The sequence below is a fragment of the Calliphora vicina genome, chromosome 1 (assembly GCF_958450345.1).
Source record: "Calliphora vicina chromosome 1, idCalVici1.1, whole genome shotgun sequence".
Taxonomy (NCBI): Eukaryota; Metazoa; Arthropoda; class Insecta; order Diptera; family Calliphoridae; genus Calliphora; species Calliphora vicina.
In genome coordinates, this window is record NC_088780.1 from 37,559,003 (window position 1) to 37,582,292 (window position 23,290).

At 28.7% G+C, this 23,290-nt stretch overlaps 2 protein-coding genes across 4 annotated transcripts; one reads left to right on the forward strand and one right to left on the reverse strand.

The window, feature by feature from the left end:
• Positions 1–1,081: 1,081 nt before the first annotated feature.
• On the forward strand, positions 1,082–11,653 carry LOC135948932 (probable myosin light chain kinase DDB_G0279831). Of its 3 annotated transcripts, none has more exons than XM_065498384.1 (5): positions 1,082–1,538; positions 5,447–6,458; positions 9,430–9,666; positions 10,549–11,360; positions 11,497–11,653. In XM_065498384.1, exons 2-5 carry the CDS (start codon positions 5,548–5,550, stop codon positions 11,502–11,504), a joined length of 1,968 nt encoding a protein of 655 aa, XP_065354456.1. In that variant the 5' UTR covers positions 1,082–1,538; positions 5,447–5,547; the 3' UTR covers positions 11,505–11,653. The 3 variants fall into 3 exon arrangements, with proteins under 3 accessions (XP_065354456.1, XP_065354457.1, XP_065354455.1); XM_065498385.1 differs by having other exon boundaries at positions 10,549–11,345; XM_065498383.1 differs by having other exon boundaries at positions 10,549–11,653.
• Positions 11,654–21,263: 9,610 nt separating this feature from the next.
• On the reverse strand, positions 21,264–23,076 carry BBS5 (Bardet-Biedl syndrome 5 protein). The gene is made up of 5 exons (XM_065498387.1): positions 22,927–23,076; positions 22,727–22,875; positions 22,471–22,660; positions 21,787–22,024; positions 21,264–21,728 (listed from the first exon to the last, which is right to left on the reverse strand). The coding sequence occupies exons 1-5, from the start codon at positions 22,992–22,994 to the stop codon at positions 21,264–21,266; spliced, it is 1,110 nt and encodes a 369-aa protein (XP_065354459.1). The 5' UTR covers positions 22,995–23,076.
• Between the last annotated feature and the right edge of the window lie 214 nt (positions 23,077–23,290).

A 23,290-nucleotide genomic window follows, 5' to 3' on the forward strand; every position in this document is an offset into this window, starting at 1 on the left:
CAATTAATAGTAATTTTAATTTTTAATAGAAATTTTAATTTTCTTATTGAAATTCTCTAATTCAGTTGAAATTTTTCCAATTTTAAATACAAATTGTGAATTTTATTTGATTTTTTTTAATTTTATATACAAATTTTTAATTGCAATTGAAATTTGTTGAATTTAATTGGAACTTTCCCAATTTTAAATGCAAATTGTCAATTTTATTAGGATTTTTCTTAATTTTATATAAAAATGCTCAATTTCAATTGGAATTTGTTGAATTTAAAATTGATATTCTCATTTTGTAGTGAAATTTTAAAAGAAATTAAAAATTTTTAAATTGCTTTATTCTGTGACGATAAATTGATAATTAAATTACATATTATGTACATGAAATGTTAATGTTTTTTATATTAAAAGCGTTCTCACTTAATGAGCACATAAATGAGAATATAAAATTATTATTAAAATTAACTTTGTTCATTTACTCTCCTAGTAATTAGCTGCAAGGAGAGAGTAAACTAAAAATTGAATAAATAAATATTTTACCAGTAAAAACTAGCAAGAAAACAAATGCATAATTGGCGTAATGTTTATATTTTCATTAATTTTGGTTATAAATCAGAAATAAAATTTCCAGAATAGTTCAAGATATTTACTGGATATTTGTTACAAATATTTGAAAGGAAATATAGTTTTTTTCCATTCAAATATTATTATAAAATATTTAAAAACATCATTAATCTCGGGAATTCTCTTATTTGCAAGAAATTCTGTTTTTTTGTTCCTATTGGGGGAAAATCCGTTCGTTTTGTGTAAAACCCCTAATTTTATAAAGCCATATTATTTTCTTTTCACAAAAATCGCTTGAAGTTCCATTATTTTCTTCGTTGAACTGCTTTTCTAATCGCTAAATATGACAGAAAACCCGCTAAATAACTAACACTGTTTTATGTGTGTCGCTGTATCAGCTGTTATACCAAACTTTAACGAATGAAAAACCAAAAGCAGAAACACAATAAAAATTCTCTTCTACTCACAAAGTTTTTTGCAAATCAATTAAAATCGTGTTTTAAGTGAAAAATAAATTGAGAATCTGTGTTTTATTCAAAGCTCAACACTGTGGCTTTCAAATAACTATAAAATTCAGAAAAAAGAAGCCAATATAAAGGTAAAATATTGTGGAATGAAAATTTTGCACAATTTTTTTTAATGAAAACAAAGAAGAACAAGAAATAAACGTAAAAGTCACACAAAGTTGTATAGTAAACGACGAAACAAGCAGAAAAAAAAGAAGTACCAATGAGAAAAAATCGTATGTGTAGTAGTGTAAAATAGTAAACTAGAGTAAAAAGAATAGTAACAAAAGGAACGTATGAAAAATTTCGTTGTTTAATGAAATTTGCAAGATATGAATGAATTTTTGGTGTTAAAAACGATTTGTGTTAAAATTAATTACATGTTTAGAGGAGTTTACTTTAAGTGCAAGTGTGATACATATTTTTGGGAAAGGAAACCGGTTCCGGCTTTCTTATAAAAGGACATACGAAATTGTGGTAAGATGGTTTTTTTAAATAAATGCAACGAATTGGTGTTGCCAGAAACAGGGTGATGATTGTAGGCTCAGTTTGTATTTGAAAATTTCCAAAATTTACACAAATTAATGTTTTTTATATTTGCAAATTTATTTTATTAATTTTCATAAAACTAAAATTAAACTAAAAGCTAAAACAGGATCATAAAAACTGTTACTGGAATTCATAATGTATTTCCTTGCAAATGTGACGGAAATGTAAACATTTTTGTCATTATTTTTTGTAAAATTAAGACAAAGCTAATACTTAAATAAATTATTTAATTATATAATTAGATCGCAATAAGTTATAGGGCTCAAATGTTATATTTACTGTTTAATACAGGAAATACATAACTCGATTGAAATATGATATGATAGCAAGAATCTTTGTTTTTCAAAATCTCCAACTAGAAAATCTTATTTTAAAACTTTCAAATTAGATCTTAAGGTATTTATAGACGACAATACTGTGTATTAATAAATTTCAAAATGTCATGAAATCGGTTCGAAAAATACATTTCTTGTATGTATTACAAATATTTTATATTTTTTGCAGAATTTATTCTTATTTTCTTTACATTTTTGTTAGTTTACAGTTTTTGAATTGTTGAATACCAAACGTAAATCAAAAAATCATTTATATTTTTTCAAAATCTTATACAATTTTGGATTAGACGATGAAATTCTATTATGATACATGAGTTGTTGACAAATATTAATACTCAATATTGTCGTCTGTATACGTCTCTTATACCTTTATGAATTTTTTAAAATCGAATACAATTTTGTTTAGATGGTGATTGTATTATGATACATAAAAAAAGTTATGAAAATCTATAGGAAATATTAAATTTGATCCAAATACTGAGAAAATATATTTTGATACAACCTTCTTTATAAATCAAACAATTTTTTTTAAATCTTCTAATTTTGAAATCGTTAACAATAAACAATTATTTATATCGCTCATTTACTAAAAGAACGTCTTAACTCAAATACTTCAAAATAACTTCGTAATTTTTAATTGCGACATCAGTTTCAATGACTTGAAAATGTTTAACTTTTTATATGAATTATTTACAAAAATTTAAATTCAAGAAAAAATTTCTGAAATTTTACTTGTCATGGTCAAGATTATCTATTTTAATTTTATAGGTCAGCTGTTCTAACAAGCTTATGACCCCTGACCAATGAATCAAATTTCATTTAAAGAAAGCACGGTCCACAAATTAATTAATATTGAGAAATACGAAATTTAAATAGAGATATTAAAAATGTTAATTTTATTTAAAATAACATTAACATTTTTAATATCTATAATAATAATAATAATAATATCTATATAATAACTTATTTTTAAAGAAATAATTTTTATATAAAATAAATGCTGGGAGTATGAATTTAATGTTGTTTATTATTTCTCAACATCAAGGGATGTGCTAACATCCTAATTAATAAATTTCTGATTATTCAAAATTAAAATTATTCAAAGCAAAGAATAATTAAATAGTTACAATAGAAATTTTAATAATCTTATGTGTTTTTTATTTTAATTTTATATAAATAAATACCTATTCAAATTTGAAAAATCAAAATTCAAATTAATTTATTAATCATAGTTTAAGGCCGGGTAACTTATCAAAATTTTAACATAGTTAAGCTTAATCAATATTTAAATAATTTTTTTATATGGAAAAAATATATTTAAACATTGATTATGCCTCAGTTAATCAGAAAAATTGTTTAATGGATAAATCAATATATTGATATAGAATATTTGATTATTCGATTACTCGCATATCCTTAGTATTTACACAATTTTAATTTAAATTTTCTCAATATTTATTTCGATTTTATATAAAACTAGCTGTCCCGGCAAACGTTGTTCTGCCATAGCTCACACAAAGTTTGAAGACTCCCTCTATAATAGTACCCCAGATATGCATTAATAAATTTTTACTTTGTATGGGAGTTGCCATGCCCATTGTTCCTATATAGGTCAATTGTGAATCTAAACCATCCAGGTACCCACTCAAACACACACAACAATTTTCACCAAAATCGGCCCAGCCGTTAAGAAGTTCAGTTACTAACACACGTACAGAAGAATTATATATATAAAGAAGATTAGATTTCTGAATTTCAATTTATATTTTCTAAACACTAATTTCAATTTGTGTTTCAATATTATTAACTAGCTTTTCTGAATTATGAAAATTTCTATTATTGCATTATAAAATTGGATATCATCTTCAATTTGTATTTTTCCAATATTAATTTGGATTTCTCAATTTCAAATAGTTTGTTCTCAATATATACTTCGATTTTTCCAATTTCAACTTGAAAAGGCATTTTAAATAATCTGATTAATAAAATGATCAAAAAATATAAATAATATTAATTATTGCGTCATTGTTTTTGTTTAATAAGCTAAACAAGGAAATTTCAAATAATGCACATCTAATATCATTCTTGTTGTGATTGATAAATGTGCAGAAAAGCTAAATATGTTGATGTCAATTGTGTTAATAGCTTCAACGCTTTAGAGCCAACAAAATGTATAATATATCAATCAAATGATTCGATTTCAACTAATTCAAAATCAAATTTAGCACACGAGTTACCTTTAATTTCAATTATTTCTTGAGATATATTTTATCAACAGACATAACAAAAATATGTCGAATTATTTTGCCCGATATCTAGAATAAATTCATGTACTGTTAAAATACATACATAAAATTTGACCAATAAGAAAATTAATTTTTGTTAAATTAATGTTCGAAAATAAATTAGAAAACAGTACCTATTTAAACTTAATGTTTTCGTGAATTTTTCGCAACTCCCTGGAATATCTATGGGGACCCCCATTTGAGAACCGTTGTTCTAGCCATAGATTTGTGGTACTCTTTTAAGTATGTTATTGGCCACCGATATTGATGAAACATATATGGTTTAAAAGGTTATTTTCTCTAGATATGCACAATATAAAAAATTGTTTAAAAATTCTTTCCATAATAGTTGTAAAAAGCGTTTAAAAAGTGGTCGAATTTCGGCCACCGGGCGATCCTAGTACACATAAATCGGAAACTCTCCTGTCGAAGACCTAACTCATTTGTCAAAAACCTAAGTGGTGAGAATGTATTACTAAAAAAAATAAGTGAAAACAATAACAGTAATTATTTTGAGTAATATTATCGTTTGAGTTTTTTTCAGTTTCCGCTCTATGTATATTTCTCTATGGTTCTAGATTATATACATAGAGAAACATAGAGCGGAAACTCTTCACATAGTTTTTTCTACTAATACATTCTCACCACTTAGGTTTCTGACAACTGAGTTAGGTCTTTGACAGGAGAGTTTCCGCTCTATGTCTATACTCTATGATTATATAGAAAACTCAAACAAAAAAGTTACTCATAAGAGTGTTGTTTTTGTTTCACATAGTTTTTTTTACTAATACATTCTCACTTCTTAGGTTTTTGACAACTGAGTTAGGTCTTGGCTACGAGAGTTTCCAATTAATAATCAATCAATTCCATTTCCCCTAAAATTTAAAATCCTCTGGCAACATCTCTGCATAAATTTAATGAGTATGAGTGAGTAGTTTTCAAATGCGTACTTATGTGTGTGTGTGTGCTTGTGAGTATTTTATCACAAAGAGGGAGTCTGCAAAGTGGGGGTGTTCGTGTTTTGTGTCTGTTTTTTTTTTACAAGAATTCTTTACAAAATTTCAATAAAACAAGACTAAATTTTGTGGTAAACGTAACAACAGCGAAACAAACTAAAATAAAGAAAAAACAAAAAAAAAAGAATTGATCTTTCCAACTTGCAAATTTGTGTGTGTACGTTGTGTCTTTTAATGAATTTTTTTTGTATGAATTACAGGCAAGAAGTCTAAAAAAAGAAAACAACAACGGAAACAATATGTGTAATGTATAAATATTAAAAGAAAACAAAGTTGTTTTAATATTAAAGTTATTGTCATCATGTTGGTTGCAACACCGGGACAGACAACAGCTTACAGTACAATACACAATAATAATAATAATAACAGCAGTAGTAGTAGTAATGGTGGTGGTGGAAATGGCACAGCTGCGGCTACGTCTTCAAACAAAAAGTCTACTACTACACTAAACTCCACAAATGCAACGGCATCTGGTACACCGAAATCATTAAACAACAATAATAACCACACGGTATCAACGGTTGCCAATAAAAATTCTCTAAATACCAATACACACGGCCCAGTGTCATACAATTATCACGCAAATCCCAAAAATGACAATAGTGTGTCCAATAAACATAGTAACCAAACTAAAATGACAGCAACATCTTCCAGAGAAACAATTTCAGCGAGCGTAACAACAGCAGCCATAACTCATTCCTTAAAAAACGAAAATTCCACCAACAACACAACCGCAACCAACACCACCACGACCACAACCACTACCAAACAACAAAGTTTTATACAAACTCTTAAAGATTCTGTACAAAAAGCTTTAATTTCAACAACCGGCAGTAGCACCACCACGCTTGCCCACAAACTTGCAACCGATAATAAATTACCCAACAATTGTAATAATTTAACAACGTCCATACAAAATGTCACCTCATCATCCTCATCCACATCACACAATGCGAATAAAGTCTCCACGACCACATCGTCAACCAACTCGAGCCATTCGACAGCCGCTACTCAGTCATCTACGTCATCGTCAGTGTCCTTGGTGCGCAGTAAATATTTTTCATGTTCATTGTCCAAACTACATACGGTGGCGCCCACTATCATACATCGTTATCCGGAGGAGCGTCAACACGCCAGCAGTACAGATAGTCTGCAGAAGGAAATGTGCCATTTTAAACCGATACGTATAGTACCCACAACACCATGGAAAAGGTGAGTTTTATTATATAGCCTTCACGGCATTTCTAAACTGCAATAATGTTTAATATGCAAAATGTTGTATTATCCTGCAAACAATTATTTTCTTTGATATTAAACATAATTTGCAATCCTAAATAAATGTTTGAATTTAAGTTTAGAATTTTAAAAAGTACTGTTATTTTCTCAAAATAATATCAGATGTTGGCCGACTTCATAAACGCAGTAATGCAAAGCAATTATAAGGCAAAGCAATACTTTGTGACATTCATGAACGCATAAATATTTTGCAAAGAATCATAAATAAAAACAGTTCACAAATTTGACAGATGCTGCGCATGGACAAGCATTGCCATACAATAATGAACTTGCGACATTGCCAAAACAAAATCTCTTGCGTTTATGAACACTATGCATTGCAGTGTTGCTTTGCAAAATGCGTTTATGAAGTCAGCCGTTATTTTCAAGACAAAAATTTAATTGTAATTTGTGACATAACGTTTGAGAAATTGGAAATAAACTCCTTTTTTGTTGAGAGGACTATTCTCAGACTTTTGACAATTGCGATAGAGTTTGATCTAAATCCTTCTCAATTTGATAATAATCTTGATTGTTTGCTGTGTACTGATCACGGATGAAAATGATTTATAATATAGCTAAAGTATTATCTGTAGAAAGTATTCAGTATAACAGTCTTCTCCAGTATACAATTTGTTTGTACAAAATCTTCAGTATAACAGTATTTACTAGGGTATTCGAATTATTCGATTTTTCTCTTGTTCGAATAAAACGAATAATTCGAATAAGAGATTTTAACTTGTTCAAATAATTCGATCACACGTTTAAAATAATTCGAATAATTTAAATTTTTTTAAAATAGTGAAGAATGAAGTTTTGATGTCGGTTTTTTAATATTCACTATTTCTAAATTGTTTATAACAAATTGTATTATACATCAAGCACTATCAACGTTGCTAAATCTTTGCTTAATAAAGTGGTCTTGGGGAATTACACAATAAAGATGGCTAATTTGAAGTCAGGCAAAAAGTTTATTACCATGTTAGACAAAGATGTTTAACGATGTTCAAAATCATGTATAAGACGAACTCCAAGCTTTTCTTGCAACAAAACGTTAGTTTGCAATATTTGTGTTTATCATTCTATTTATTAAATATTTTGCAACACGTACGTACGCGGTTAATAACATCACTTATAGATATTTTAAGATCATGGTCTTCATCTATTTCAATGTAATCATTATAAATGTCATCCTTAATATCACTTTCGACGACCGTTTCCAAATCACATTCTCCATCATATTCAACCCCACTTAATCTAAGTTAATATTTTGATTATTAATTGCGATTCTTCTAATATTTCGCCAGCTAAATAACAAATATTTTATTCCGTACCTTTTATTTTAATTGGTTCAAGTCCTAAGTTAAACATTTTGAAAGATTTGTTTTTAGAATTGTAACTTCTTGCAGTAATATTTATATATTTATAGAAGGAGCTATCGGAACACTCATCTACAGTGATCGAAAGTCCCTTTGTCTTTATTTATTTGTCGAATTTCAGAAACAATACAATTTTTGTGAGTCATTACTTATTTAAATTTGAAATTATGAAAAATTTTAAACAATTTAATAAATTTAAATATATATGAACATTTATTCGTTTTATTCGATTATTCTACATAAAATTGTTCGAATTATTCGTTATTCGAAAATGGCCATTTTTAAATTGTTCGAATATTTATTCGTAAGAAATTATTCGATTAATCGAACGATCATTAGTCGAATGAATACCCTAGTATTTACTATAGAAAATATTTAGTAAAAATGATTTTCTATAGAAAATGTTAAAATAATCCTCAGTATAACAGTATTTTCTATAGAAAATCTTCAGTATTAAAGTATTTTCTGAAGAAAAACTTCAGTATAACAGTATATACCATACAAAATCCTTAGTATAACAGTATTTTTTTCAGTATTAAATTATTTATTATAGAAAATTGTATTATAACAGTATTTTCATCAGTATAACAGTACGTTATATAGAAAAACTTCAGTATAACAGTATTTACTATAGAATATCTTTAATATAACAGTATAACATCATTTACTATAGAAAATATTCAGTATAACAGTATTTTTTCAATACGTTTCAATGCGTTCTATAGAAATTCTTCAGTATAACAGTATTTACTATAGAAACTCTTCAATATAATAGTACTTTCTTTAGAAAGACTTTAGCATAACAGTATTTTCTATTGTAAACCGTATAAACAAATTTTACAAGTGGTTAATTAAAATTTTAATTCTGATGTTTTTTAAAAAGTATTATTTGAATATTTGTTTGATACCGAACAAAAATTTAACTTTCCATCCATGGTACTGATTGACGATTTGTTTTCCTCTGGCGTTTTAAATTACATTTTTGATGAACAACGATAACTTTTGACAAAAAGCTTAAAAATAACATATAAAAAGCTTTTTTCATAAAATATTTCTTATAAATTGATGGCTTATGCGATTTATTCATTATTATGTATCTTTAAATTAATTTGCTGAAGTTCCCAAGCTACTTTTGAGGAAAAGCTTTACAACAAAAATAGATTTTCACAAAAAGAGCCTTTTAAATTTTTATTAATTTAAATTTAAAAAAAAAAATTTTTTTGTTGATTAAAAAAGCTTTTTCAGTAAAAAAAAAAGCATAGAGAATAGATATAGAGCGGAAACTCTCCTGTCAATGAGCTAACACAGTTGTCAGAAACCTAAGTGGTGAGAATGTATTAGTAGAAAAAACTATGTGAAAACAAAAACAACACTCGTATGTGTGACTATTTTGAGTAATTTTTTTATTTGAGTGTTTTTCTAGTTTCCGCTCTATGTTTCTTTATGAAAACAAGGCTTTGACCTAACAATACTTTCTTTAAATAAAACTCTCTTTTGAAAATATTTTTTATTATTTCTTTTAATTCCAGTGGCAGCAAATCTCGTGGCAATTCATTGCGCTTTCCCAAAGCAAATCTTGCCACCAAAAAAACAGAATTTGTTTTAAAATCCAACTGTGATCTTAATAATAGAAAGAAGAAACAGCAGCAAAATCGAACACAAACTGATAAAATTAATGTGGATGAAGATAATCATCATGATGATGATGACGATAATAATGAACAAGAAAATAAAGAATTTTATGGAATCTACAAACCAAAGCCAAGGTATGTTAAAATGGGTTCAAAAAACTGTATAAATTTGAATTTTAAATGTTTTTCCTAAAAGTGCTGGAATATTTTTTTTTTACAAAGTAAACTATTGAAATTGTGTTAAGTTGTTGGTGTTATTTTTTAACTCATGATACAATGATATAAGGTAGTATCACCAGTAACTACGTTCTCATTTATACATTCCCTTAAATGTCAGCCACATACAAAAAAAGTAATATCAAAGCAAAACATCAAAAAATAAAAAAAATATTAAATATTTTTTTGTAAACAAATTTACATTAAATTTACAATATGCGTGTTATGTGTTGTGTGTGTAAATGTTCATTCGAACAAAAGGACGTATAGTTCATAGTGTCCAGAAAATAAAATAATTGAATGGAGTGCTGCTTGTGGAGTTCAACTAAAGAAACATTCAAGGATTTGTATGTATCATTTTAGGAATTGGGACTACATTGAACTACATCAAGAATCAAAACCTGCACGTCTGATGCCAACCAATTAAAGGAATGACTTATTTTCTTGCTTAAGCAGATGGAATATCTACCAAAGAAAAAGTGATTCAAACTTTTAATGTGTTTTTTTGTAGTTTCTCATTCTATTTTTTTCAATTTTGTTTTTCATATTTCAGTTGTTTGACTTTACAAGGCATAAAATTAACAACTCTCCCTAATGATTCTACCTTCTAAAATTATTGTATCATGTTTTAACTAAACAAAAACTTTAAAATAAATAATGTAATTTTGGAAATTGGATTCAATATTAAGTACATACTGGCATTTTTAAGAAAATTTTAAAATAAATTATAAAATGTAATTATTATTACATACTTAAAATATGATTTAAGAAATAGAAACTAATAATTACATTTTACTTTAGCTTAACTTGTTTATCCACCTCCGTGACAACACCAAATCATCAATCGGCGTTTGTGTGTTTAGTAGCCCAAATGAAAAGTCTGGTAAATCTACAGTCCAAAAAACAGCACAGCCCTGTCAAAGCAGCAGCTGCAGAGGGGGCCATAAATGAGCCCATAAAAGAGCTGTATGTGCGTAAAAAGCCTGCTGCTAAAAAGTCCTTGCATTTAGAGGAGCCAAAGGAATTGGCCAAGACGCGCACAACTCGTCTTTCCTCAAATGCTGTTAAAAATAAAAGTGTCTCAAATACCACCACCAACACACTAAACCATTCAAAAGAAAATGTTAAACGAACAAATGCCAAATCAAATAATCTCTCCAAATTATCAACGGTGGCAATAACAAAAGCCAAATCTCGCAGAAAATTAGGCCGTGCCAAATCGAAAACCATTAATCTGGTTAACCTGGCTACCACAAGAGCCAAAGGAAAACTACAAACGAGTGTATCTATGCCGGCTGTAATCAGTGATGAGACCAAAAATTCGGCAGCCACCACCAGCAAAAGAACACGTAAACGTAAAAATGCACACGAAGATGAAACAGAACCACCCACAAAAACCGTTTCCATGAAGTCTCTTGCGCCGGCAGCACGTAAAAGTTCTAGACAGTCGAAGGATATGAGCAGCACTACAACTAAACAAAATCCCCCACAAACTACCTTAAAATCATCTCAAAAATCTACGCGCAAGAATCCAGCAACGGTTGTATGTTTTTCACCACCACTAACACGTTCTCGACTGAAGCATTTAGCCGAACAGGGTATGATTATTTCAAGTAATACACCAACTTATGTTAAAAAACGTAGAAATTAATTGTAAAAACTAATAATTCTTTGCTTTTTTCCCCCTCTCCTTACGATTTTGTAATCTGTGTCCATCATGTATGCATGTTTATTTGTGGATTAAACAAGATCTCTAAAACAAAATGAACACACTTTTAAATGTGGTTGCTTAACGAATTTCAATTTCAAATAACCTTTCTGTACTCGTTTATCTATCTCATTCCCTAGTATGTTTGTTATATTTTAAATGTAAAATTATTTAAAATGAATTATATATAAACAAAACAAAAACATACAGATATTTTGAAGAATTTTCTTACTCTGTGCGTGATATTATTAATGACTCTGATAGAGTGAAAAATTTAGAAGAAAAAACAACAATATACATACATTAATATTAGTTATTTTAAAAGTATTTTCGCACTAAGGAGAATACCTGTCACAATTTATAATTTGATAAATTATCAAACATAAAAGTTTTGTTTTTGGATTCTTCCTTGAAAGATTTGCAAGTTTATGTTATATTTCTTTCTGGCACTCAAAAACTTTTTCTTATTAAACAGATTGTGTTTTGTCGTTAATTTTGTTTACAAAGTTTGTAAATCAGTGTTGGGATTATTACGTAATTCAATACAAAGAAGAATTTTTAAAATAAATTCATTTTCGTATCAATGTACCAAGAAAACTAATTTGAATTTCAAATATGTATTTATATGTCTGCTTAGGATGTCTTTTTATTTATATTATTTTTGTCTTTTACTTATGTTTTGTAATTTGTTAACAAAATTTGTATTTGTTTTCGCAACATTAACTTTATATTAACATTCGATTTAGAAAGAAACTATCAGGAAAATGGTGAAAATTGTTCCATTTGAAATTATGTGATGAATTTCAATCGATATGTAATAATTTTGTACTTATGCCTTATTATTTCCTTAAGAAATATTCTCCGTATGACAAATAACAAATAATAAAAGACAAAGGCGAGAAATATGTTAAAAATTTATGGAAAAGTTATTAAATTAATTAATTGATTGTGTGAACATTTCCATTACATACCTGAATGGTCGTACAAATTTTGTCTAAATCTTTACCGTTAAAAATTGGATACCGTAATTTCAGTCGAAGACTAAAATTTATGAGTTAAAACAAAACCTACTGTACATTTTAATTTTCGTATGTGATGAAAACCAATCGATTTGAAAAGTTGTAATGACTGCCGATCGATTTCTGGAATAGTTTATGCACCTAATGCCTAATTATTTTTCAACAAAAATAATGCTCACTTGACTATTAGCAAATAATTTAAAAGAATTTAGGCCAGAAATTTGATTCAAATTAATTCAAAGTATTAATATTAAATTTTAAATAAAGCACAAAACAAAACTAATAAATAACATCAAATCCTTTTTAGTTTTCGAATTGTTTCGTTTTCGAAATCATTTTGTATCACAAACCTATATGACACAGCTCTCTCTGATATTCGATTAGCTTTAAGATCTCCTTCTCAAATACTATTTTATATAGAGATACAAAAATAGGTAATGATATGAAGCATCAATCATATCATTTGTATATTTAATATTATGTATTAGTTTTGTTTTCAAATTTATTTTTTGAAAATAATTACAAATAACAGCAGCTACGTTTTAAAGCGAAGCTCTATTAGTTTCCGAATGACGACTAAAATAACTCGTTGATTCCGTAGTTAGCATTCCAATCAATTTTGTTTTAGTTTCTTCAGAAGGCGTTTAGTTTCTTTTAAGTTTTAATAAAATCATAGAATTAATACATAGTAGGAAAGAAGAGGGAAATGTAAAATTACTGTTTTTTCACATCCATACAACAACAAAATACATGGCAATACATTTTCATGAATTAGGATTTTGACAACAGACTTAAGGCCCAACTATAATATGCATACACTAGCTTAAGTCAGCTTAAGCAAATGTGCGAATACATATAAAACGTATGTGACAAACTATAATGTACTTAAGAGAGTTTCGTCAAGTTTCGTCGAATTTTATTTGCTTAAGCAAAGTGCGAAGCTGGTCGCACATTCCGTACGGAATCAGCTGTTTATTTATTTTATACAAAGAAAATAAAGAAATAAATGAAAAGGATGAAGAAAATTTATATATTTTGATAAAATAATAAGAAATACGTATTTTTTTAATTGCAAGTTGCACATAAATGTTCAAATGGGGCTAAATAGTTTTGAATGCACATAAGTACATTATGGCCACCTAAAAGTTTCTTTGAATTTCCTTAAGCATTTGACAGACTTTTCGTTCGGTTTTGACATTACCTTAAGCTAGCTTATGCATATTATAGTTGGGCCTTTAGGTTTTTGGAAATAGATGACCACTAGATAGGTAACTGAGAGTCAAAAAGTCATAGAATAAAACAAGGCGTATTAACAAGTTGAGTGCATATTCTTAATTCGCCCTAGTTTAATCTAGGTCTTCTGTCAAACTTTGTTTATGTTTACATTTGTTATTAAAAATAAGTCAAGCGAGTTTTGTAATATAGAAAAAAAAAAAAAAAAAGTATATTTTGTTAAATTAAATTTAACGAAGGTCCAAACTATTTGTAATTTAAATGTCAGCATTATGTTCAACACTAGATCGTATCCTACTCGATAACACTTACAGTGGGCTGGAAAACAAAACAAGACAAAAAAGTGAATACACCGTGCAGGCCTTTATAATCAAGAAGTGGATATTCAAATCTAGACCAAAACCCATTATAGCAAATGCAGCAAAGTCTGTAAAAAGTCTTTGTTTTATTCAATATTTTTACGCTAAATTCAACATACAATCAAATATGAAATAAAAGTAAAATTTTCCAAAAAAAAAGTTAGACAATTTCCATTTCAAATATGTACGATGTTCGCCCGTGGCCAGCATTACTTTAACATACAAGTTGGAATTGATGGATAGATTGGCAAAACGTATTTTTTAATATATTTTACTCCATAGAATAAACGCATAGAACGGAAGGAGAGAGTAATATATATGGAAAAATTACTCTCTTTTCACACATACGGGTGATACAAAAACAAAATACATGCAATACATTCTCATGAATTAGGTTTTTGACAAGAGACTTAGGTTTTTGGCTCTCAGTTACCTATCTAGTTGTTGTCTATGTTTTACTCCCAGTTGCGCCTCTAGTTCTGCCCTATGCAAAAACCTAAGCCTGTTGTCAAAAATCTAATTTTCTTTCCTTCCGTTCTATGTATTTATTTTACGTTTTTGGCTCTCTATTTACTAGGCTATACAAATTATTCGACTTTTCTTTTGTTTGAATAAAACAAATATTTCGAATAAGAAATTTTAACTTGTCGAATAATTCGATTACAAAAAAAATAATCTAATTATTCGAATAAATTAAATTTTTTAAATAAAATAAAAAAGTTTTTCTCTTCATCAAGTCGTAAAATGATTTATATAAATTATAAGAACATGTTCTATTTCAACATAATGTCAAAATCAATATGAATTTCGTCATTTCGCTCTAACATTTTTAGTATTCGATTTATTTTAACATAAACGGTATCAATAATTCTTCGTGAGAAATGGATACCATACTATCTATCTAGTTGTCATCTATGACCAAAACTTGAGAAAAATTAAAAATATTAGTTTCGTCTAGCATATTAAAAGTGATTTCATTCTGTTTTAGTTTTTCTGAGGAAGAATAAAATACGAAATTGATTCCACTTTCAATCGAGAAGTCCGCGACTTACAGTTTTAATTTTGAATGATCACTTGGGAATGAAAAGGCATTCCCCAAGATGGCTGCCGCGTTTTCCATTATAATCGTGTGCACAAAAGGGTTCATACATTTGCAGTTTCCATGGCAAAAATGCATGAATTAGGCTACGAAATGCTACCTCTTCCGCCCTATTGTCCGGATTTGGCCCCTAGTGACTATTTCTTGTTTCCAAACCTGAAGAAATGTCGACAAAAATACCTATTTTGATTATCTGGACAAATCCTATTTTTTGTAAGGTATAAACAAATTGGAGAAACGTTGGCACGGACTTGTTGAAATGTTATTTAACACTTTCTGCGCTTATTTAATGATGTTCGACAGGCTATATTTTCATGTAAACATTGAGTCGCTCTACCAAATATTGCCATATAAGGATGTCCCATAAAATCGTATTCGCCCTACTACGGTTGAGGCAAGCTGCCGATTTTTCGATTTTTTTTCAGTCAGTTTTAACCCGCTGACGACATTTATATAGCCAGCTACCGAATCTGTGAAAATTTGTTGGTACTGGTCTCGCCTCTCTTTTAATTGTTTTAAAATTAAATTTTTCATACTCTTTTCAACCAATTTTTTAGCTAAAATTGTGTTTGAAACTAAATAAACTTAGTTGAAAACTACAGCTTTTATTATGTTAAAAGTAAACGAAAGTTTTACTTCACATTTCACTAAAAAAGGATCATTAGCGAAATATAAAAATAAAATTTAAATGCTCTTGAAAGTTGATCTGAATAGAAATATTCATAATATGAATATAACCAAAATTCAATATTCTGCAGCATTAATTTTCAACGCCATAAAGTACTATATAATCTAGATTCGTATAGGTGCTGCAGTCGATTTGTCTGACATGTATGATGCATAAAATCGGCTACGGTCCCGAGAATTTAGATGGAAATATTTTTTTTTAAAACCGACTTTTACCGATTTTTCTGCAAGAATAAGGTGTTCCACATCTTAAAGGTTAAATAATATTCGGTCTAGCGGAAAGTAACAGTCTAATTTCTAGTGTCCGACCGATTTATCGGTTAAATTTCTGAAATATAATTGGAATATTCTGAAATACAATCAGAAAATTGTGAATTTCAATTTCTGAAATATAACCTGAATTCCACAGAAAAAACACTAGTTTTTGACCTTGAGTCTTCCGACTTTGACCTTATCCGGTAAACAAAGATTGCTTTTCAAGTCCTTTGGACATTTCCATTTTTATTTTTAAATTTCCAAAAACTTGTAAAAATCTAGAAAATTTACAAGTCTTGTGAACCGGATGGATTTTATTATTGCATTTCAAAAAGATAATTACGTCCTCTTTAGACTGCATAATTTAAAAAAAAATATATTTTCAATAAATATTTTAAAAAGTGTTAAATTGACTAACGAAAGGTTCTACAATTTTAAATATTTTTTTATAACAATACTTAATTTTAAGTGGAGAACAATTCCAAAAGTGCAATTGAAAATTACACTTGCATCATAAATATTTGTTCTATTATCTTTCAAATGCAACTTAAATTAATAAAATCTGATATTCGTATCTTCAAAAGATACGAATATGTAACCTCAATTGGTTTTCCTTTTTTCAAAACCTAAAATCCAGAATAAAATCGCGAGTTTTTCGAAATTAAATTGAAATTGTTGTTTTAGGGTTTTCTCAACATTATCTGAACATTAATTTCGATTTCTAAAATTGAATTTCTTATTTTCAGTTTTTATTTTCTCAATACTAACTTAGATTATCAATTTCAATTAGTATTTTTACAATATTAATTTGCTATTCTGAATTTAAATTTTTATTTTCTCAATATTAATTTAAATTTCTTATTTTCTATTAGCTTTTTCTTAATATTAACTTGCTTTTCTGAATTACAATTCCAATTTGCACAATATTAAATTGAATTTCTCATCTTTTTGTATTTTTCCAATATTAATTTGGATTTCTCAAAGCTATTCGTAAGAGCTAAACAGGGGAAAACTTTGTAATATATCAACAAACAAACAACTAATTAAAAATTCAATTTAGCAAACAAGTTACATTTCATTTCATTATATGTATATCTTCCTGAAATATCATCAGCAGACGCAATAAAAAGAATTTCGAAGTAAATTGTGTATATTGCCTGATATCTAGAACAGAAACATGAATGTTAAGGACGAGATATAAATAAATTACAGTGTTTAAGCTTAATGTTTTCCTGAGTATTTTGTGACCCCCTGTAATGTCTATAAGAAGTAATTGAAAAAAAGTTAAACAAAATTCCTGTTCAGATATTGAGGGTATACATTTCAAAAAAAATGGAAAATTACACTCTGATTTTTTTAAACTTCTAAACCTCATTATTTAAAATGGTTTTAAAAACCTTTGTTTTTTTTTATTTTCAAATAATTAAGTTTGCAAGAAAATGAAACTGCGTAATGAGCATGTAAAACTTTAATAAATTTTTATTTTCAGCAAAACAAATGAAATGTTTAAACAACTTTCAGCTTATTTTAAAGTTCGAATTTAAATTCTTAATAAAATTACAAAAGCAAAATTTTAGAATTAAATTTTAATTGTTCTGAAAAAGAAAACCAATTGTTGTGAACCCTGGACAATCAGATTTTAAGGTTTTAGTTTGAATTGAAGAAAAACTATATAAATATAAAGAATTTCCGGTAAATGCTAAATAAAACCTTTAAATCTGATCGGTAAGGCAACACAGCAAATTACAACAATATAAATTGATGTATTAAAAATATATACATTTTAATCTTACAAAAAAACAAAGAGAAAAACTCAATTATTTATAAGAAAACTAAAATGAAAACAAAAACAAATTATATTAATTAATTTATAGTAGACATCAAAGTTTATACATGTGAATGAATTAATATACAAAACTTAAAAGTATTTAAGCGGAAAAAAAACAAACTTAAACTTACAAAACAAAATATATATAATAAATATACATTTCTTAATACAAAACAAAACAATATACTATAAAAATAATCACCTTTATTGTGGTTGGCGTAAGCGTCTGACGCCTACGACAGCTTGGTAATAGATTAAAGAAACAGTTTGCATTTTATCTTTAATCTAGTACGAAACTGTCGTAGGCGTAAGATATTTACGCCAACCACGATAAGGGTGAATAGTAATAACAATTCAAAATAATATAATAAGAAACTTATGTAGTCATTATAAAATCAAACAAAACAAAAAAAAGAATGATATTTTCCTATAATTTATTTAATAAGTTCGTTTTTTTACACATAATTAACTTCAAATATAAATACTTATTTTAAATTGCCTATAAATAAATATTATTATTATTATTTATGTTAAAAACCAGAAAAAGAGTTTAAAAACTTTCTATGAAATTAGAATAAAAAAAACGGAAACAAGAAAAGGAAAAACTGTGTGTTGTGATATAATATTGAAAAAACAATGTATAATTTTACTCGTTTAAATATAATATAATTTTATTTTCTAAGTTATGTATTCTCTTTAAAAGCACTGCATTAATTTAATTTTTAATTACGTATTTAAGTTTAGAAAGTGCAAAACAATTTTGAGTAAGTGTAGCTTGTGAAGAAACAAAAAATAAATTTTATTTAAATTATTACATTAGTGAGGGTGTATATTTTATGTTTAAATTATTTTCATTATAAAATTTAACAAAAAACTAAAAAAAAAAATGCGAAAAAATCTAGGTTTAGTATTAAAAGAAATATCAAGGCATATTGTAAAAGTCAAGTAAAACAAAATGGTAAAACAAAAAAGAAAAACACAAGACACAAATTACACAATTATTACAATTTAAATTATTATAAACAATTTAATGAGCCACTAATTAATATAAATAAATAAAAATTTAAGAAATAATAAAAAAAGTTGAATTTGTTTAATGGATTGAAAACTGGGGCCGAATTTTACCGCATTCGATATCGAGTAAAATCGATCGTAATTTCGAGCATGAAATTTAGTACATTTTGTTATAATTACGATATCGAAATTATTTTTCGAAACGATAGTTCATTAGATCACGAATGCGGTAATTCGACCTTTGTGTGGAAATGGAAATTGTTTCTCCAAATTAAAATCTCTTTTTGTTCCTACATTAGTTAGAAAATTATCACCCAGTTCTCTGTATTATTGTGACTTCTCAGATATTTATAGGAACGATATCCATCCAATACTCTGGATTCTTGAGAAAAAACGAGCCAGTCCTTGCCTTCCATTCCAATTCACTAGATTCTAAAGGAAATGCGAGCTAAAACATGTATAACAATTGCGCAGTGTAGCCCACGAGAGTTGTATTAAAGGAAATATTAAACAAATCTGTTTATTCTCTGTAATTCCCGGGAAGACAATATTAGCGTCATATAAGGCTATCGGTCGCTCTCTTCTCAATTACAATGCCTCAATATGTTCATCTTTCCTCAGTGACACCCAATGGGGAGGTTTACAAACGGGCCGGATGAGCCAAGATTTGAAATGTGGATCATATCCATGAGGAATCTATAATGCGGTCGGTCAGGCAACAAAATGTGTTGATCAGACAGATCCTGATGGCTTGTCAGCTGCAACCATCAGATTCTGATGGAGTATCTCCCATTGACCTATGGTTATGACTGAAGTGTCCCAAACACAAATAATTATTAATTTTTAATATCATTCATTCAAAAACTCTCGACAACAGTGGAACAGTTACAACAACAACATCAGCCCGCATTATTAGAGGACTTGTGAAAACGAAGGGGGTTTACAGACTGTATTATCTGGCATTTTCCGGGACTAAAACGCCACAGAAGTGTCTGGCTTGACAATTTCAAGATGTATTATAACATATCGGGGGATTAGAGGATATTAGAGGTTATAGTTTGTTTCATCATGACAGATAATATTCCTAATATTTTCTAACTCATGCGTTTGCACTACTCAAAATAGAGAAACAAAACTCAGACGAAATGAACGATGTCCACCATCTATAGATTATTTCCTACTGAATAACACAAGTCACTAGGGGAAATATTGTTAACGGAGTATCAGCTTTACCAACCTGTAGTCTTTTCCCAAGCGTTGGAAGGACTTAAAGGCCTGATATGAAGTCCACCACAACATGCTCAACACCTTATCAAACCCAATAAAACAACCAAGTTATTGAGCTTTTAGTCCTTCGTTCACAAACTTCAAAGTCTTCAATCTTATATGTTACAATTAAAACCAATTTTTAACGTCCCTCAATTTACCTTCCCACACTGAGACAACAACATTATGCCGCTCGCATCTGTAATACATGCATTAATCGCTACTCAAATTTAACAAGATCTAAATCAACCGAAATATATTGAATGAACGATCCTTGTCGCAATGTACTTATCATAAACACGATAAGCTTCTAAGATATTGAGTAATGAATGTCTACTATTCGAATGAATTGAGTGGAGTTTCGTCAAAATTAGAGACATTCGGTTCCACCATAAAATTATACAATTGATTTCATAGAACAGGATCCCGCCCCCTGAAGGATTTAAGCACTATACCGATGATCTTCATTGTAAATAACCTGCAAATATTACAAGAGAAATCCTCGATTATAAACCACTTTATTTAAATCTCGTACAAATTATGAAGTATAAATGTTAAGGGTAATTAAATTGTTATTAAATCTTCGATCAGTAATTACTTATGGGGAATCTATATAACGAAGCGAATGTCTTAACGGTCGAATCGGTGAAAAAACTCATAACGGATCAAGGTTCTTTTAAGAATTGTTGTAGTCTTAGGATATTCCTTGAATTCAATTAGAGAACTCCAATCGCCAGCAGCAGAAATTTCTTTTATTTAGATATTCAACTAAACCCAGTTCAAGTCATCCTGTGTATACATTGGATCGATTATGGATGGCAACCGAACTTCAGTTGCGTTGTCAGAGGGTAACCACAAATTTTTGGTTGCCATTTTGGCACCAAAAAGATGACAGCCAGTTGACATCTGTAATAACATTTTGGTAACTAACAACGCAACTTTAGTTTAGTGATTTATACAGTTTAAATGTTATTGAAATATTGAGATAATTAAATGTAAGTATATTTATTAATTTCTTAATGTTAATTCTTCATATTGTATTTGTTAATTATTCCTCTTCCAGTAATATCATCTGCTGTGGCAAAACATCCCATAAATCTTTCAATTTATAACCATCACGTATCCGTTCCATGGCAAAACCCAACTCCTTACAATAGACCGGTTCCCTTGGAGGCTTTTCTTCACCCACCGACAAACTACCTTCGGCCAAATAAGTATTCAACTTGGAGTTAATTTCCTTTTCCTGACGTTCATCGATTTCTTGGAATTCTTCAATGCGTATCTCCTTCCGCTGGGCATTGGCCGACGCATTTTGTTTCTCCAATTCAGATGTTTCATAGGCTATACCAAAATTGGGATTTTCCGTATAAACCGAATGTAAAGAAATGAGTTCTTGGAAAATTTCCGTTAAACGTTCGGGTGGATCAATGCGAAAGCCTAAAACATAACCGCCACCCGTTTCAGCCGTTTGTATGACTAGAGCAGGTCCATATTTAGATTCACGTATGCGTATCTGGGGATAAGAAAGGATTGCATTAGTTTGGATTTATGTAAAATGGATATAATGTTACATTGGCGATTTGCATGTAGGGTAAACTTATATTGAAGGTCTCATTGGCATCGGCATACCACACTACTCGTATATTGCTGACCACAAAAGAGCCCAAATTGCCTTGATCGCTGGATAAATTCCAAACACCATCCACTTTATTAAACACCTGCTCTTGTGGGAGTATAATCAACTGACCCGATTGCAAAATGGCACCACGCAATTTTAGATCACGATACAAATAGGTACGTTGATATAAGCTGGAATAAAAGCAAGTATTTTAGTAAGTAAAATTGGAGTACAGACTTCGGAATGTCTGTACTACAATTTTGTCCTTAATTTCAACAAATAGATGTCTTTACCTAAGAGATAAATTAACATTAGTTTCAATTCAAATACAGGGTGTGTTCGTAAATTCAGTATGATTGCATCACTGCAGCAAATTAAAAGTTTAGCGTTCGAAAAAGCATATTGCGATTATTGCTTTACGTCAAACGTTTTTTAATGCAAATTGTTGGCAGTGATGCCGCAAATTTGTGCAACCAATGCATCATTAAGTTATATGTTGCAAAAGTTTGCAGGTCGTGGCATCAGTGATGCACAAATTTACTGCATTTTCGAACACACCCACACTGATAGGTATTAATTTGTTGAAATTTCGTGAAAAATCAAATAATTTCACTTTAAATTTATTTTTCATACTTACTGATATATATCAAATACACTCTGAAATATGGGTATATGTTTACGTTCCGTTTCGCCTGATACATCCGTAAATAAGAACTCAAATCGGGTACTGCCTCCAATAGCCAAAATATATAAAGCCAAACAATTGCCACGCGTTTTATTCGATACAGTTTTAGTATTTATATTGGCAATGCGACCATAACCAATGGCTACAAAGATATACATAAATACTTCTTACAAAATAATTATATTTACATTTTAAAACAAAATCTTACAAAGATTAAATTTCTTGTGAACCAAAGAATACCATATTATACGCAAATTAGTAGCCAGTAAGCGACCAGAATCTCCCGGATTTCCTTTGGTGTCCTCAATATAATAGATAGTGGATAAAACCTTTTCACCATTGCGTAGGCGTTTTTGGCTAAAATTTTATTAAAACATTATTAAAAACTTACAAGAGTTTAATACCTACATATTGGCTGTATCAAATTTGATTTCTTTATCCTCCCACAATAAACTGAACGGCTCTATGGATTCCATTTATTTTTGGTTATAATTTTAATAAGATTTATTTTCGCTTTAATTAGTATTTATAGGTATATCTCAGCCCCTTGTTGTGGCCATTAGCTGTATTTGAATTTAATGCAAGTTGCTAGGATACGGAAGGAAGTTCATGAAAATGTGGCCAACATTATTAAAATGTAATAAAAACGCTTGTTAACAAATGCGATTATGAATTATACCATTTTAAAAATGACAGCTGGGAGGAAACACTTCAAATTTTTTTTTTTTTTTAAATTTAGTACTCAGATTCTCTGTGGTAATACGAACTTTAA

What these genes read in the sequence shown, in the direction of transcription:
- LOC135948932 (XM_065498383.1), top strand. Translation starts at nt 5,548, where the DNA reads ATGTTGGTTGCAACACCGGGACAGACAACAGCTTACAGTACAATACAC. An exon ending in CCCACAACACCATGGAAAAG is followed by an intron (nt 6,459 to 9,429) that starts GTGAGTTTTATT and finishes TTTTAATTCCAG; the next exon opens with TGGCAGCAAATCTCGTGGCA. An exon ending in ATCTACAAACCAAAGCCAAG is followed by an intron (nt 9,667 to 10,548) that starts GTATGTTAAAAT and finishes ATTTTACTTTAG; the next exon opens with CTTAACTTGTTTATCCACCT.
- BBS5 (XM_065498387.1), bottom strand. Translation starts at nt 22,994, where the DNA reads ATGGAATCCATAGAGCCGTTCAGTTTATTGTGGGAGGATAAAGAAATC. An exon ending in AAATTTGATACAGCCAATAT is followed by an intron (nt 22,876 to 22,926) that starts GTAGGTATTAAA and finishes ATAAAATTTTAG; the next exon opens with CCAAAAACGCCTACGCAATG. An exon ending in CCTACATGCAAATCGCCAAT is followed by an intron (nt 21,729 to 21,786) that starts GTAACATTATAT and finishes TCTTATCCCCAG; the next exon opens with ATACGCATACGTGAATCTAA.